At 53.7% G+C, this 16,799-nt stretch overlaps 1 protein-coding gene across 5 annotated transcripts in view; it reads left to right on the top strand.

The window, feature by feature from the left end:
- Positions 1 to 16,799, top strand: part of RPS6KA2 (ribosomal protein S6 kinase A2) — a 344,820-nt gene that overhangs the window by 305,079 nt on the left and 22,942 nt on the right. For all 5 annotated transcript variants that reach the window (XM_053592911.1, XM_053592909.1, XM_053592910.1 and 2 more), the window contains 3 exons: positions 754 to 824; positions 2,340 to 2,428; positions 5,319 to 5,383. In XM_053592911.1, the coding sequence (XP_053448886.1) occupies positions 754 to 824; positions 2,340 to 2,428; positions 5,319 to 5,383 (225 nt within the window). The remainder of the gene's footprint in view (positions 1 to 753; positions 825 to 2,339; positions 2,429 to 5,318; positions 5,384 to 16,799) is intronic.

The following is a 16,799-nucleotide window of genomic DNA, read 5'->3' as shown; positions in this document are numbered from 1 at the left end:
TGAAATGCTCAGAGTGCGATGGATGCTTTGGCTAGATTCAGGATCTCATTCTGATGAACAAGATTTGTTGCTGCTGCCGCCCACCCTTCTTTCATGAGAAGGGGTCAGATGTGCACCTTGTTCTGATAAGTCCATGCTGTCCCCAGCACCTGCTTCCAGGGTCCACATGAAATCCCTGCCCAGAAAAGGCTGCTTGCCTCAGCTCTCCAACTCCAGCTCCATCCTTGCAAAAGTCCACTAATGATAAAATACTAGCTCGGGTGTGGTGGCCTGTGTCTGTGAGATCGCAGGTGTCCTGTTTTATCAGATGTGATTAGGATCTGCCTCATGCTGGAAGCCTCTGCTCCTGCCTGGTCCTGGCACGTGAGTGCTCAAGATGAGCCAGCTGCCCCTGCCCCCACCTCCTCCTCTCCATCCTGACCCATCCCCTCCACAGCACCCACAGAGCAGGACGGGGCCTGACCATACGCCAGGTGCACTTGCCTACTGTCTCCTTTTCTGCACCGCCCTTAGCACCTGTTCGCCTTCCACTTAATGTCATTATTTACCGTTCTTGTCCTTTATCGCTCCCACCCACTGAGACGCACGCCTGTGAGGCAGTTTTATCATGTACCCCAAGGGTGCAGGCCAGCGGCTGAGCCGGTGGAGACTTTGAATGAATAATGGCCTTGGGTTGCGCGTGGCCCTCCGGGCGCTCTGCTGAGTCATGGCCATTGGAACAAAGGAACTCACGATGCTCTTGTCACCCTGCAGTTTGAGATGCTCACGGGGTCCCTGCCGTTCCAGGGGAAGGACCGGAAGGAGACCATGGCCCTCATCCTCAAGTGAGTACTGGGGCGACACCCGAGACTGGTCAGCACCGGCTGGCATCAGGAGCGCTGGTCCTAAGTCTGGAGTGGCCGTAGGTGGGGGCAGTGATGGTGATGGGCAGCTCAGCGTCCTCATGACAGGAGAGTGTGAGCAGCTGACGGTGAACAGGACCAATTGCCAAACCAGTTGCTCCTCGTGAGTGATTCTGTGAAAGTTGTCCAGAGTGTCCAGCGGCTGTGTTTTCAGATGTGACAGTGCACAGGCTTCAGAGAGAACACAGGAGTGGAATCCCCTTCCTTCTCTGCCTGTCAGCCCCATCCCTGTAGGATCTGAGCCCTTCTGGCAGGCTGACGTTGGCAGGAATTACCATGATTTTGCCCATGTGACTGAAAACAATCATTTTCTGCTTACTTCTCATGAAGAGAAGAATCATTTGCCAAGCAAATGGATTTTGCTCTTAGACTCATAGAAAGAAGCCTTGCCCCAGTGCCCCCTCATACAGCTCCCTAACCATGAGCAGGCTCCCGCCAAGCACGGCTGCCCGAGATGGGCAGGGAGGGCCAGGCGGAAGGAGGACAGGAGCCAGCAAGCGAGTGGAATTACAGCCACTTAATGGAAAAATTATAAAGCTGCTTGTCCTGGTAACCAGCTCTGGCCAACTCTATTTGCAAAGAGACATGTGCCTTTTATAAAGCTGAGAAGAACCAAAAACACCTCAAATTGAGTTTTGTAAATTAGGTCAGCATATCAATGGAAGGGGAGGTGTGTGGAAGAGACCCTGCAGTGAGGATCCTTTTGCAAAGTTGGGGCATTGTCCTTTTTATTTAATCAGCCTTTTCCTCTTTGGGTGACCCTGAACTGCAGACACCTGTAGGGCAGCCCACAGTCTTTGTGGTGATTAATTCTGTTTGAATTTTAAGAGAACAGAGCTTTAACTTGCTCTACAGCTAGAATAATCCCCTCCAGCAGGTCTCAGTTGTGGGCTCCTGGCCTGTCCCTCGGGGAAGGACAGAGAACTTCTGAAAGGACAGCACCAGCCTCTGTGTCTAGGATTCTCAGGTGGCGCAGGACACACTGAGACCCTCAGGGCTTGCAGGCTCCTCCTTCCTCTGTCCCACCGGTTGAGGGTAGAGTGGGAGGAGCCCTGCTGCCTCCTGCTGAGCAGGGACATGAGTAGCCAGAATGCACAACTGTTTTGGGTTTGGAAAAGATAATTTCTATTGATAACATTAGTTATGTTAATGGAATTGTTATTGTTATTTTTAATGATTTTCCTTAAATAGTAAAGTATTTATTGTTATTTTTAATGATTTTTCTTAAAATAGTAGTTTTATTATTAATAAAAGTATTTATATTATTTATAAAAATGAATTATTAAATAGCAATAGAAAAATTTCCCAGTTTTAATTTCTTATATGAGTCTTAAGACCAGAGTGGTGACTTTGGGAACTGGTGCTGACCAAGGAGGACCTCTTTGTGGCTCCTCCTTGTTATCCTAAGTGCTGTCCTGAAGTCCGACTGTTTTCCAGAGCCAAGCTGGGCATGCCTCAGTTCCTCAGCGCCGAGGCTCAGGGTTTGCTGCGAGCTCTCTTCAAGCGGAATCCCTGCAACCGGCTGGGTGAGCCCCCCACTCTCATTAACTGAGTGCTGACTCGCTCTGTGTGTGTGTGTGTCTGTGTGTGACCATTCATTGGGGACTCTTTCAGTTAATTTGGAAGGTCTCAGGGTCTAGCTCTGAAACACCTAAGAGCTGGTGTCAATTTCTGTTGTTTTCACTCTAAACTCATAGAGAAGGCAAGTGATTAAGAAAGGGGAGGCAAAAGTTAAATCAAGAAATACTTCTTTTTGGGAAAAAAAAAAATCAGACTCTTCTCTCTGCATACCTCTCCCCTAGCAGAAGACTGAAGCCAGTATCCAAGCACTATCCTGCTCCACAGGAATTATTTCCCAAATTCATGAGAGAATTTGTGTATACCTACTCTGTGATTTTAGGAAACAGAGAGTTAAGGTGATTTTCAAAGGTAAATACTGATGCATTTAAAATATGGAGTAATTCACATGAAATTCCTATTGTTAAGGATTGTCACTGTAGTCGACTAATTACATTCACCTTCTACTCCAAACTGCATCATGCAGACAACTATTCTTTCCCACTGATTCATTTCAAAATGATTCTTTATAAAAAAGATTTCCCATAGTTGCCTTTAACTGGCAAGGTACATGTAATTGGATATTTAAAGCTCCCTCTTTATAGACTTTCACTGGCACATCTCCGCCAGGGGTCTTTGTCTAGGAGGCCTGTTTCCATCCCTCCCACCGTCTAGCAGACCAGGGTATCTTGGCCCCAGGCCCCCCTGCAGCAAGGGAGGTGGTGGTGCAGGAGCAGCCATGCGGGAGGAGCCTCCAGCTCGGCCAGCACTCAGGAACTGCAGGGACGGCAGCGGGAACCGGGAGGTACCAACAGGACAGCCCAGGGCACATGAGTGTGGTGGAGAGGGTAGGTCCCTATGACACTTTGGCACTGTGGCAAAGCCGTCAAAATCTTGAATATATACACCCTTTTACCTGGAAGTTCTACTACTAGAAAGCTATCTGACAGAAATACCCGCACCAGTGTGTATGGGGGTGGAGGGCGTCTGATAGCATCTCAGAGTCTAGACTGAGCTCCCAAGGGGAGTGAAATCACATTCTAAGACACTAAAAGTTCAGATTTCACACAAATTCGGGGGGACAGAATTTAGCCCGTGGAGCCCCCAGAGAATCTCTCTATAGAAATGTACTGCTGGAGGAAATGCCAACTACATAGATTCATGACACAAGCATCCAGATGGGAAAACCGAGGTTTCCGTCACCCCTGACACTGACTGGCCTAGGGCTCCGTGGCTTCAGAGTCTAAGGCAAGTTTCCTTGACCCATCACCCCAGAAGGCAAAATACCTGCATTCAAAGTCTAAGAGTTCATTCTGAGTCTAAGCCCCCAGTTTCTGAACCCCGGGGTGGGTGCCAGGTGACAAATAGGTGATCTGCTCGTTGTCGAGAGAGAGCCCAGTACTGTGCAGGGAGACCCAGAGTGTCACGGGAGGACAGAGTGGAGAGGAGGATGTGGTCGCGGGGCCCCTGGCTCTGCTGCTTACCCCGGGGCTGGGCAAACAGTGGAGCTGAAAAGCCCATGGGACAAGCTGTGTCTGCCGCCTTAGGACAAGGATCTAGAAAAGGCTTTCAGTGACACCCCATCTGGAGATAGACCACAGTGATCAGAACAAACATACCTAGGAGTTATTCTTACTCTAGTATGATTCTTGAATGACTGTTCCACTGAACTTTTTAATTCGCGTTCACATGGCATGAGGAAACTTAGGGGTAATCTCTAACCCTAACTAACAGGAGAGAAATCTAGTCTTCTGTTCTAGGCTCCTGTCCGGCACCTGTTCTCAGCAGTGCTTGTGACCCAGGGGAAGGGCCCTTCATACCCACTGCTCCTGGGTTTCTCCTGCGGCACCAGCCGCCCTCCCTCAGGCCAGGCTCAGGGGACAGAGGGGGCTGTGAGGAGGACAGGGGCTCTGGCTTGGAGGAGAGATACAGAGGAGATGGCTTCTCAAAGGACCTCTGTGAGCAGGGCAGGGGGGACCCTACTAGGAGCCTGGCCTCAGGAACGAGCTGTCTCCACGTCCTGGAGCCTCGGGGTCATGTTTTCTTGTTTTTATTTTTATTTTTTTAACTAATAGGCTACTTTCAGAATAGTTTTTAAGCCCATGGAAAATCTGAACAGAACTACAGCCGTGCCCTGCACCCCACAATTTCCTGTTTTGGTTACACCTTTGTTTCTCACAGTGGATGAATAGTGCTGACGTGTTACTGAGTAAAGCTCTGGGTCACACTAGGGTCCCTCTGTGCTGTGACCTGGTGACCCTGGCAGATCTATGATGACACATACCCCTCATGGCAGTGTCCTGTAGAATAACTACCCTGCCCCAAGACTCCCCTGTTCTCTGCCCACTCATCCTTCTGTCCCCTCTTTCAGGGCCTTAGGACATTAATGTAGAAATAGTGGGCAAGGCTGTGTCATCTGTCAGAAGTCTTCAGGTAAAGACAGTCGTCACCTGTGTTGAGCAGCATCCAGTGTGTGGGTGTAGACAGGAGGCCTCCGCTTCCTGCAGATTCCAGTCCCACCTAGAGTCCTCTTTGTTCCTTGGGGAGCTTCACAGTGGGACCTCCCCACCCCAACTTCTGCCTAATGGGACCCACCTGGTGCTCACACTCCTGGCCTCCTGCACTCCCCCAGTGTCCAAGGGTGTGCAGCGTCCTCACACCAGGCAGCTTCTGGACAGCCTGTCTCACCCTCTTGCCCACTGTCCCAGGTCACTCCCCATCCCAATCCCTTGGGGCTGGGCTGTGAGGCCAGTACAAGCCCCTGCCCACACGCTGCTGTGTTAGGAGCTGTCAGAGGTAACCGCCATCTTGGGCATGGGCTTGTTCTGATGCATAATCTCTGCTTTGTTGTTATCACAGGTGCTGGCATTGATGGAGTAGAGGAAATTAAGCGTCATCCTTTCTTTGTTACCATAGACTGGAACGTAAGTTGCATGCCCTGGTCCCCAGCTGCACACAAATGACAGGGAAGTAGGTGGGGGGGACACAGCAGCTGCTTGCCAGCAACTGTCCTCAGAGTGCAGACTGCAGGAAGCTTAGAGGTGAATGCAGCCGAGTCACCTGCAGGCAGGGAGCTCTCAGGACCTGCCTGAGCGGCTGGCAACCCAAGAGGCGTAGACTAGTGAGTGCCCCGCCCACCTGCCCAGGCCTGGAGCCCCTCCAGCTTGCTCCTCTGCCCCTTAGAGACACAGCTAAGGTGGCACTGGCAGCCACTGCCCAGACTTACCAAGGACGGAGCTTTCCTGGTTGGTCCAGAGCAGGAGTCATCTGGTACCCGGCAAGGGCCACACCAGCAAGAGTCCCACAGTGCCTGCCCTGCCTGGATCTTCTCATGTTGGGGCTGGGCAGGCCCGCTGTGGTGCCTGGATCTTCTCGTGTTGGGGCTGGGCAGGCCCGCTGTGGAACCTGGATCTTCTCGTGTTGGGGCTGGGCAGGCCCGCTGTGGAGCCTGGATCGTCTCGTGTTGGGGCTGGGCAGGCCCGCTGTGGAGCCTGGATCTTCTAGTGTTGGGGCTGGGCAGGCCCGCTGTGGAGCCTGGATCTTCTAGTGTTGGGGCTGGGCAGGCCCGCTGTGGTGCCTGGATCTTCTAGTGTTGGGGCTGGGCAGGCCCACTGTGGAGCCTGGATCTTCTCGTGTTGGGGCTGGGCAGACCCGCTGTGGAGCCTGGATCTTCTAGTGTTGGGGCTGGGCAGGCCCGCTGTGGTGTTGTGTCTACAGCCTTTTGTCACAGTCGTGCCCCGTGCTTTGTAAAAATGCTACATTGTTAGGCAATGAATTGGTGCTTCTGTCAAGCTCTCAAGCCAGGCAGGACATGGTCTGAGAAGTCCCTGCATCTCACTTCTCAGGAAGCCAGGTGGCAACCTGGGAGGATCCAAACCCTCAGTTGTTGCTGCGTCCGCCAACCGGGGCTTCTGGGTCTCTGCGTGGGAAGGAGGGCAGCCCCCGTGATGCCTTTAGGTTAACACACATACAATTACAGTTGGGATTTTTTTTTCCTGAGCTAACTTAACCACAGAGGATTTTAATGGAATATATTAAAAAATAAAAATGCCGTTTAGAGAGTTTATTATCTTCTTGCCTGGCCACTCTGTCTTCTTTCCTCCTGGAGTTTGGTGCCTCCATGACTTTCGGTGAAAGTGGCATCTGTGGCCGGCAGGTGGGCACCCCCCACCCCCAATCTGCCCTCTGAGAAGTGTTAGCACAAGCACTGAACCAGACCACAGGCCCCCTCCTCTTGTAGCCTGAGCCCCAGCAAAAGCATTTTGAGTGGGGAAGCATGAGAGTTTTTTATATAGAGCTTTTATAAAATTAGACTCCTTTTCAAAGGTAAGATTAGAGAGAAGTGTGTAAAATTTCAGGTTAACTATGGCCTCCCAGCCAGGTTTAGAAAAGAAAATTCTTGTTCAAAGACCAAATAAAAATGAGGTTGTGTCAAAAAAATAAAAAGGAGAGTACAGGACCTCCAAGAAATGAAAAACACTGCCTTCCTCTGAAGTCTTTACTGTGCTTTCGTGAAAATTCAGGTTTAAGGAGCTCAGGCTGTCCTTGCCTCACAGAGGAGCAGCTAAAGGTCACCTTTAGTCACCTGTCTGGGGTTGGACTCTTTTCTGTGGAGACTGCACCTTCCATGGTGAGCAGACCTCAGACCCGCCTGCTCCCTGAGAAGGGGCCTGTGTGGCCTCCGGGAACCTAGACGCTGACCCTAAGATAATGGCCTGGGCACCTCAGCATTGACGTGACTCGGGGTTCCCGTGTCACATCCTCTCCCCCACCAGCAGCAGTGGGGGAGGAATTCCACAGCTCTGTTTATTTTTTTATATATTTTTTATTTTTTATTTAATTAATTAATTTATTTATTTATTTTGCAGTTTTTGGCTGGTGCTGGGTTTGAACCCTCCACCTCTGGCATATGAGGCTGGCGCCCTACCTCTTTGAGCTACAGGTGCCGCCCTTTTTATTTATTTATTTATTTTTACTCACATATTTGACTTTACATGTTGGGCATTTGTGTTCCAGGCACTTCCAGGCCTAGGGATAGAGCAGTGGATAGTACAAAGTCCCGCTTCTGTGGGGCTTGACCATACATGGCTACACTCTGTGTGGGGAATTCTGGGGTTGTGCAGAGGGATGGGAGAGGGACGGGGAAGGACAGGGTGCTGCACCCTCAGTGTATCTCCTCCTGTCCAGGAGACCTGCCCCAGCCCTTCCTCACAGCTCCTTCCTTCAGTCTCACCCGGCCTCCTCTGCCTCCTTGCCTCATTATTTATTTAAGATGTTTATTCCTAGTTTCTGCCTCCTGCCACTAAACTGAAAGCTACAAGGAGTCAGGAATCTCTCTCCCACCTGAAGATGTACCCGCACCTCTGAATCAGGGCCTGGCTCAGAGGACAGACTTGGTGGAAACCTAGTGGGGGAATGTGCCAGTGAGCGGGTGAGGGATAAGGAACAAGGTCATAGGACATGCGAGCACAGGAGCAGCAGCTGTGAAGGCAGCTGTGTCCCCTCTGTTTTCTTTCCCTCTCTGCCCCACACTAGCCCTCCCTCCAAACATCACAGCTAGAAACATGGGGACCAGGGCTTGCTGGGTGGGGAGGAGGAGGCTGCAGCTGGGTGGGAGCCCGACAGGCAGGATGAGGCTAAGGAGAGGTCCAAGCCAGGAGCCACTCAGGGGTATATCCCAGAGGGCTTGTGAGTGGTGCTCCAGGCCCTGTGCAATGCACAGTGGATGCTGGAAACTGTCTGAGGTTAGAGTGGCGTGTGTTCCAGGACGCCGGCTCTGGCGAGCTCTGAGCAGAAGGTGCCTTTTCCACAGTGACCGGCACCTCCTCTGGGCAGCTAAGGAGCTCGAGGCACCTGGACCAGACACGGGGACTGAACTCACACCCCTGTGTCATTTGAGAGTAGTCGGACTAGAATTGAGGCTGGATAGTGTCTTGATTGCTTATATTACTTCATTTTATTTTATTTTGGTTTTGTTTTGATTCTCTGGGACTCAGCACACTTACTGTCATTCCTGCACTTGCTGGAGGGTGATAAAAGCAGAGGCTAGGATAGTGGGGGGACGCCGTGTGTCCCGCAGGTGGGGGGAGCTGGATACCTTGTTGGGGCTAATTTGTTTATTTGATAAATAAGCAGTACTTGTGGTTTGCTCAGGTTGCGCCTGAGCAAGGCGCCAATGACGTATCGATTGGGAGGTGTGTCCTCTGGCTGCTCGCAGACCGGGGCGCCTGCTGCTCCTGACACCATCACCCAGGCACAGGGAGGCATGACAGGAGCGTCTGGGAGAGAACTTGGGAGCAGAGAGAATCCCAAGGGGCCCCTGGAGGAGAAGAGGCAGGTTCCCAAAGAAGACCTATGGGCATGAAGACACCACCTGGGGACCATGGAGGTCCCAAAAGGTGCCATGGCCTTGTCACTTCCCCCTCTCACTTCATCCCTCTGGCGAGTCTCAGTTGCCCTGTGCTGTTGTGTGTGGTCACCTGTGTCCTCATGGCTACTGTGAAACCCAGGAACACCCAGGCAAGCTGTCAACCCAGGCTCGAGACAGCAGAGGCTGACACGCAAGTTGCTGATAGGTCTTTGTTTAACCGATGATTTTATGGCATGACATATTTGTCCAGATGTCCCCAGATGTGTGTCAGCGGCTCCGGCCACTGGAAACCGCAGTGCGGAGCTATTCATTCCCGCGGTGTCCTGTGCACGGCAGATACTCAGAAGTCACGGATGAGAAGACATTTCCCCAGCTGCTGTGTTTCCACCCGGGTGCTTCCCCGAGTGCTCATGTCAGGATCCAGCCAGGAAAATACAGGGAAATTTACTTTGCTTTCTGTTTCCTTCTGTGACCCCAAACTGCCAGTGGACATTTTTATTTTTAAGTCTACATCCGTTACCCAACAGCTGTCCCCTGAAGTCTTCAGTGACCTGCTAGAGCAAATTCTGTCTGTCAACAATAAAAGTGTGGGGACACAGAAACATGGGGACCCAGGAACATGGGGACACAGAGGTGTGGGGAGGCAGAAGGGTGGGAAACAGTGGTGTGGAGACGCAGAGGCGTGGAGACAGAGAAGGGTGGGGACGCAGAGGCATGGAGACAGAGAAGGGTGGGGACGCAGAGGCGTGGAGACAGAGAAGGGTGGGACACAGAGGCGTGGAGACAGAGAAGGGTGGGGACGCAGAGGCATGGAGACAGAAGGGTGGGACACAGAGGCATGGAGACAGAGAAGGGTGGGGACACAGAGGCGTGGAGAGAGAGAAGGGTGGGACACAGAGGCGTGGAGACAGAGAAGGGTGGGGACGCAGAGGCATGGAGACAGAGAAGGGTGGGGACACAGAGGCGTGGAGACAGAGAAGGGTGGGACACAGAGGCGTGGAGATAGAGAAGGGTGGGACACAGAGGCGTGGAGATAGAGAAGGGTGGGACACAGAGGCGTGGAGACAGAGAAGGGTGGGACACAGAGGCGTGGAGACAGAGAAGGGTGGGGACGCAGAGGCATGGAGACAGAGAAGGGTGGGACACAGAGGCATGGAGACAGAGAAGGGTGGGACACAGAGGCGTGGAGACAGAGAAGGGTGGGGACGCAGAGGCATGGAGACAGAGAAGGGTGGGACACAGAGGCATGGAGACAGAGAAGGGTGGGGACACAGAGGCGTGGAGACAGAGAAGGGTGGGACACAGAGGCGTGGAGACAGAGAAGGGTGGGACACAGAGGCGTGGAGACAGAGAAGGGTGGAGACGCAGAGGCGTGTAGACGGAGAAGGGTGGGGACGCAGAGGCATGGAGACAGAGAAGGGTGGGGACGCAGAGGCGTGTAGACAGAGAAGGGTGGGGACACAGAGGCGTGGAGACAGAGAAGGGTGGAGACGCAGAGGCGTGTAGACAGAGAAGGGTGGGGACACAGGCATGGAGACAGAGAAGGGTGGGGACGCAGAGGCGTGTAGACAGAGAAGGGTGGGGACACAGAGGCATGGAGACAGAGAAGGGTGGGGACACAGAGGCATGGAGACAGAGAAGGGTGGGGACACAGAGGCATGGAGACAGAGAAGGGTGGGGACGCAGAGGCATGGAGACAGAGAAGGGTGGGGACACAGAGGCATGGAGACAGAGAAGGGTGGGACACAGAGGCATGGAGACGGAGAAGGGTGGGACGCAGAGGTGTGTAGACGGAGAAGGGTGGGGACGCAGAGGCATGGAGACGGAGAAGGGTGGGGACGCAGAGGCATGGAGACAGAGAAGGGTGGGGACACAGAGGCATGGAGACAGAGAAGGGTGGGGACACAGAGGCATGGAGACAGAGAAGGGTGGGACACAGAGGCGTGTAGACAGAGAAGTGTGGGACACAGAGGCGTGTAGACGGAGAAGGGTGGGGACACAGAGGCATGGAGACAGAGAAGGGTGGGGACGCAGAGGCGTGTAGACAGAGAAGGGTGGGGACACAGAGGCATGGAGACAGAGAAGGGTGGGGACACAGAGGCATGGAGACAGAGAAGGGTGGGGACGCAGAGGCGTGTAGACAGAGAAGGGTGGGGACACAGAGGCATGGAGACAGAGAAGGGTGGGACACAGAGGCATGGAGACAGAGAAGGGTGGGGACACAGAGGCATGGAGACAGAGAAGGGTGGGACACAGAGGCATGGAGACGGAGAAGGGTGGGACGCAGAGGTGTGTAGACGGAGAAGGGTGGGGACGCAGAGGCATGGAGACGGAGAAGGGTGGGGACGCAGAGGCATGGAGACAGAGAAGGGTGGGGACACAGAGGCATGGAGACAGAGAAGGGTGGGGACACAGAGGCATGGAGACAGAGAAGGGTGGGACACAGAGGCGTGTAGACAGAGAAGTGTGGGACACAGAGGCGTGTAGACGGAGAAGGGTGGGGACACAGAGGCATGGAGACAGAGAAGGGTGGGGACACAGAGGCGTGTAGACAGAGAAGGGTGGGACACAGAGGCGTGTAGACAGAGAAGGGTGGGACACAGAGGCGTGTAGACGGAGAAGGGTGGGGACACAGAGGCATGGAGACAGAGAAGGGTGGGACGCAGAGGCATGGAGACAGAGAAGGGTGAGACACAGAGGCGTGTAGACGGAGAAGGGTGGGGACACAGAGGCATGGAGACAGAGAAGGGTGGGACGCAGAGGCGTGTAGACAGAGAAGGGTGGGATACAGAGGCGTGTAGACAGAGAAGGGTGGGGACACAGAGGCATGGAGACAGAGAAGGGTGGGGACACAGAGGCGTGGAGACAGAGAAGGGTGGGGACACAGAGGCGTGGAGACAGTGAAGGGTGGGACACAGAGGCATGGAGACAGAGAAGGGTGGGGACACAGAGGCGTGGAGACAGTGAAGGGTGGGACACAGAGGCATGGAGACAGAGAAGGGTGGGGACACAGAGGCGTGGAGACAGAGAAGGGTGGGACACAGAGGCATGGAGACAGAGAAGGGTGGGACACAGAGGCGTGTAGACAGAGAAGGGTGGGACACAGAGGCGTGTAGACAGAGAAGGGTGGGGACACAGAGGCGTGGAGACACAGAAGCATGGGGACACAGAGGCGTGGACGGCCACCCTCCATGGCCTGCTTTGCCTCTTAACCGGCCCTTCAGAGCCCAGCGCATTTCCACCTACAGTTTGAAGTGAACGATTTGCAAGTTAATATGGACTGAAACCTCCCTCAGTGGAGTCAGCAGGCATTAACTGCTACTTTCCCTACAGCTGAAGCAAGGCTGTGGGTGGAGTTAGCACAGACTCAAGCTTTGCGGAGTTCAACAGCGGGGGCGCACAAGCCTGTCTGAGGACACGTCCAGCCTGCCTGGCGTCCTTGGCAGTGTGACCTGGGATGGAACAAATCTTTTTTAGGCAGAGAATCATGATCACACACATAGCCCCTGGGGAAGGGAGGCTTACCAGCATCTTTGTTCCAGATGCTGCCCAAGGCCTGGACCACGGCCCATGTGAGCAGCTCATATGTGTGACTGCCGTGACTTGGTGTCACTGTTGTGAATGAGGAGCTGTCCCAGCAGCTTGTGCTTGCTGTGCTGCATGTACACTTGGAAACCCTCCTGGGCACGCCACCAGCTGTCACTCTGTGAGACAGGAGAGGCTGGAGGGCACACAGGTGCAAGCCAGTGAGGACAGAACCCAGCGCCACTCGAGGACCGGCAGCCTAAGCTACGGTTAGCTGATATGGCAGGAACAGGGGAGGGCCCTGGGGGTGTCTGCAGCACTGCACGGAGGTGGACTTCAGGGGCTAGAGGCCAGGTGTCCCCACGAGGCTATCTCTGTGGCAGCAGGAAGATTTCTATCACCTGGGTCTGTGCTGAGCACTGCAGGAAGGTTCGGCCTCTCGGGAAAGCAATGAGGACTCCACACGACTCATCCCACTTTGCTTCAGCAGATTTGTGAATCCAGATGCTTCTGAGTTGCTTACGGGGCATGGGGCGAGCCATGCAGACCGAGCCCCGTGGTGGAAGCACGGATGCCTGGGCCCCTCATGCTGTGGCAGTGATTTGAATTCCTCCACGGCTCCTTCCGTCTTATCTTCTCTCTGCGTCTGCACATTCTGCATTTCTGTTGCAGGAATCATCTGTAAATGTGCCCTTAGCCTTACGGGAGCGATGAATTCGGAAACGCCTGAACCCAAGGCCGTCTGCAGAAGCAGGTGCCAGAGCCTCTGACCCTGCCCTGCAGTCAGCCTCCTCCTCTGTCACCCAGTCCGCATGTGCATGTCCCCACTCTGGCCTTTCCTCGCTCAGTAAAGGTCTTTAGGCTACAAGTAAACCCGAGGACCCCTCAGCGTTCCCTCACCTGCATTGGCTGGGTGTGGTCTGATTCAGCACTGTGGAGACTGTCATTCTAGCACCCGGGGGCAAATGGGATGATTTAAAATGATGCCTGCTGGATTTGGCAGAGAGACCCGTTTTCCTTTCATCAGTGTGGACAGGTCAGCGTCACTGATGCCCAGCTCCACAGACTCACAGGTGACGGCTGCTGCTCCACTTCAGTTTAACCCCATGTGTCCAGGAATTTACAAAACCAGCAGCAAGGTGACTTTTCCCTTACAACCTCAAACCCATTTTTTGGTTTGAACACAGGGAGAGAAAATCTGTGTATAGCAATATCGCATATTAGCACTTTACTTTCCACAATGCAAAGGCAGTAACGGAGGAAAGTGACCAGCTGAATGATTTTGACGAGCATCAAGGAAGCCATCCAAAGGGCCAGAGTGACGACAATGACAATAGCCCTAGGTGGCCTTCACAGAACCCTCACTGTCGTGGAGATCAGAGTGAAACTGCAGCAACCTTGGGGACAGGGGCCTGCTGGCCCCCGAATTATGTTCTGATGTAATCAGCACACAGCATGCCAGGGACTCAGGGTCTGCGTCAAAGTTCTCTGCTGTGCAGAAGGACACCCAGCCCTCACTTAGTCACATCAAGGTGTCCCCAGTGAGACCCAGACTCTCGGCAGAGGCTTGCACGTGCGACCCTGTAAGGCTGGGGTTGTTTACATGACCCAAACCAGCTCAGTGGGCGCCCCGGATGACTTCTAGTGCACAGAATAGGCAGAGGAAGGAATCAGGGCCCAGATGGGCCCAGCAGAGGGGGAGCCTGAGCTGAGCTGTGGGCACTGTGTCCTGTGATGCAGGGAACCCAGTACTGGGCGTCCTAATTTGCCACCAAATGCTACAAATTAGAAGAATGGGCTGCTCTCAACCCAGAGGAGGCTTATTCACTGAGCACCCTGCTGGTTCACAGACCTGGTTCTGATGGACAGGTCTGATTCAGATTCTTTCTCTCGGTAAGTGAGAACATGGTAGGTAGGAAGGTGACAGCCTCCATGGTGAGCCTCCTGATGCTCGAGGGGTGAAGATGTGGCCTGGAGCCACACTGGTCGAGAGAGAGCCTGAGCCTTCTTGGCATTGCGGTGACTTGAGGATGGCACCCCGCCCCACTGGTGGGCAGGGACCTGGCAGGGCCACCAGCCTTGCCAGCAGTTCGTGGGGAGGAGAAGGAGCCCCGAGAGAGTGGCCAGTCAGCTCGATAGGCAGGTGCTTTTTGGTGAGACCTGTGGTATGTTGTACTGTGGGTGGTTGAGTGGAAAGAAGGCGGGAGGGAGTGGGAAAGAGAGAAGGAGACAGGCAAAGCCAAGGCTTCCCAACCTCGGCAGCGAGGACGGCTGTGGGCACTCCACTGGGGGCTGTCCTGCCTGCACCCCAGGTGGTGTGACCAGCAGCAGGGCCTCCAGGTGCTGCTGAAGGTCCCAGCGGGGCACAGTCTCTTACTGGAAATGCACTGGCTGAACACACTGTTGTATCGGCCACTGTGACAGCAGCAGGTGTGCGTGAGACTCCTGCCCTTCCTCAAGCTCCTGGGGTCCCAGGGGCAGTGGAGGAAGAAATCCCCAGGGTTGGGGTACAGGGGAGGACCTAAACCTGCCGTGTGAGCTCAGCTTTGCAGAGACGATCGTTTCCCATTTGAATTAACTGACAGTTTTGTGTTGTTTTGTTTTTAATGGAAACCTGTGTATAGAAATTCCTCCTCGTAATAAAAGTAGGAAGCCTACCTCTATGGTAACCACCACTCTCTCCCTCTCCCAAGTCCATCTTCTCCCTCTCTCTCCCCCTCCCTCTCCCTCCCTCTCTGCCCTCTCCACCCTCTCTCTCTTTCTCTCCATTTCTCTCCCTCTCTCACAGGATTCTTCCTCCACAGGACAGACATTTACTTAGTAACCCAGCTTACGGGGGACTCCCTGGGGAGGGCAATGCCACACCAATGGGTCTTGGTGCAGCCTGGGACTCTGGGGGGCAGAGCTCCTCCCTTATGGGGTGTCCTCTGCCAAATGCATAAGGGAGCTTGTTCCCACCCTGCAGTGCGTCCCCACAGAGAGTAGCATCTTTCTGTTTCTGGAAAGGGTTTAAAGAACAACTCAATTCCTAAGGAAAGCAGAGCAGGAAATGACCCGATAATTAGGGGCTGAATTAAATCAGGGCTTCTCCTCCAGCAGCTCCCATATACTCTCCCCAAGGGGCCCTCCCTCCTCCCCCACCCCGTCCTGTTGGACCCTCCTCAGCTGCCCCCTCCCAGACTCACACGGAGCCTCCTCTCTGTCTACTTTTCACTCGCCCTTGGCCTTGGACAAGTTACTCTTTCTCTCCTGGCCTTGGTTTCCTCATCTGATAAAGCAATGAAACCTCTGTCCAATGTTATTCAGAGACTTAGAGCAGATTTCCACTCAAATCACTGTGCCAGCCATCAGGGTCCCCGACTCAAAGGCTACACATCAGACCTGTTAATCAGAAGTGCCCCCAAGAAAGGGCCTGGGAATCTGTGTTTTTGGCAGATACCTGGGGGACCCTGGCCAGGCAGGATTAGGAAACCTCCGTGCTCAATGGGTGCAGCAAGACCCACTATGCAAGGCCAGTCCTGGGTCCCACATGTCCTATTTCCAAGTGATCTGACCATACTGGGTGTGTGCTCCTGAATCCACCAGTGTTCGCCAGCCCAGTTTGGGCTCAGAGGCCCTGGGCTCTGGCAGTGCATGCCCCCATGCTAGATTCCGAAGACCTTTGCCACCCTTCCTTAAATTGAATCATCCCAACAGAAGGGACTGTTGCCCCAGACAGTTGAAAACAATACATGGCAGGTTTAGATAGCATTTTCAAAAAGGTAGTTCCAAGACATGGGCTGTGACTCTGTGCTTGCTGCAAAGGCCGTGCCTGGGAAATAGGCAGCCCAGCTGTGGCTATGGGAAGGGCCAGTTCTCTGTAGACGCAGGTGCTCCCACAGCGCTGAGCAGGGGGTCCGGGTGCCCTAGTTGACATGTGACATGCAACACACCAAGGCAGGTTCGGGACAGAAGTGTGGAGGCCCCCAGGGCACAGGCCTGGTGGGCTGGGCAGGTGAGGCCCCCTGGGCGTTCCTGGCCTGGTGCTTTCCTCAATGTCCCCACAGAGCTGAAGTCCCATGGTGCTGGTCCAAAGTCCCAGGGCAGGGAGGACACTGCCAGGTGGCCCTCACCACTATCTCCCAGGCAGGGCCCATGGTGCCATCCTGTGGGATTCTGCTTGGAGAAAAAAATTATACTACCAAAAAGAATTTTGAAAACTGTTGCCCTAAAATGAAAAACACTTGGGATGTATTCAAACCATTACCTACTATTCACACTTATACCTCAAACTATTCATTTATATATTTTACATGAGAGATAATTATTACATATACTGATCATCTGTCTCATATATAACAATACGTGACATGTTCATATATTCATATGTATTTCAGAATAGTCAGTAGAAGGTGGAAACGGTGTGTGATCAGGACGGCTTGGTCCCCCAGCAGGTGTCTGACGTG

Source organism: Nycticebus coucang, chromosome 5 (assembly GCF_027406575.1).
Source record: "Nycticebus coucang isolate mNycCou1 chromosome 5, mNycCou1.pri, whole genome shotgun sequence".
Lineage (NCBI taxonomy): Eukaryota > Metazoa > Chordata > Mammalia > Primates > Lorisidae > Nycticebus > Nycticebus coucang.
The sequence above is the reverse complement of the archived record's forward strand: the minus strand, read 5'-3'. Positions and strand labels throughout refer to the sequence as shown.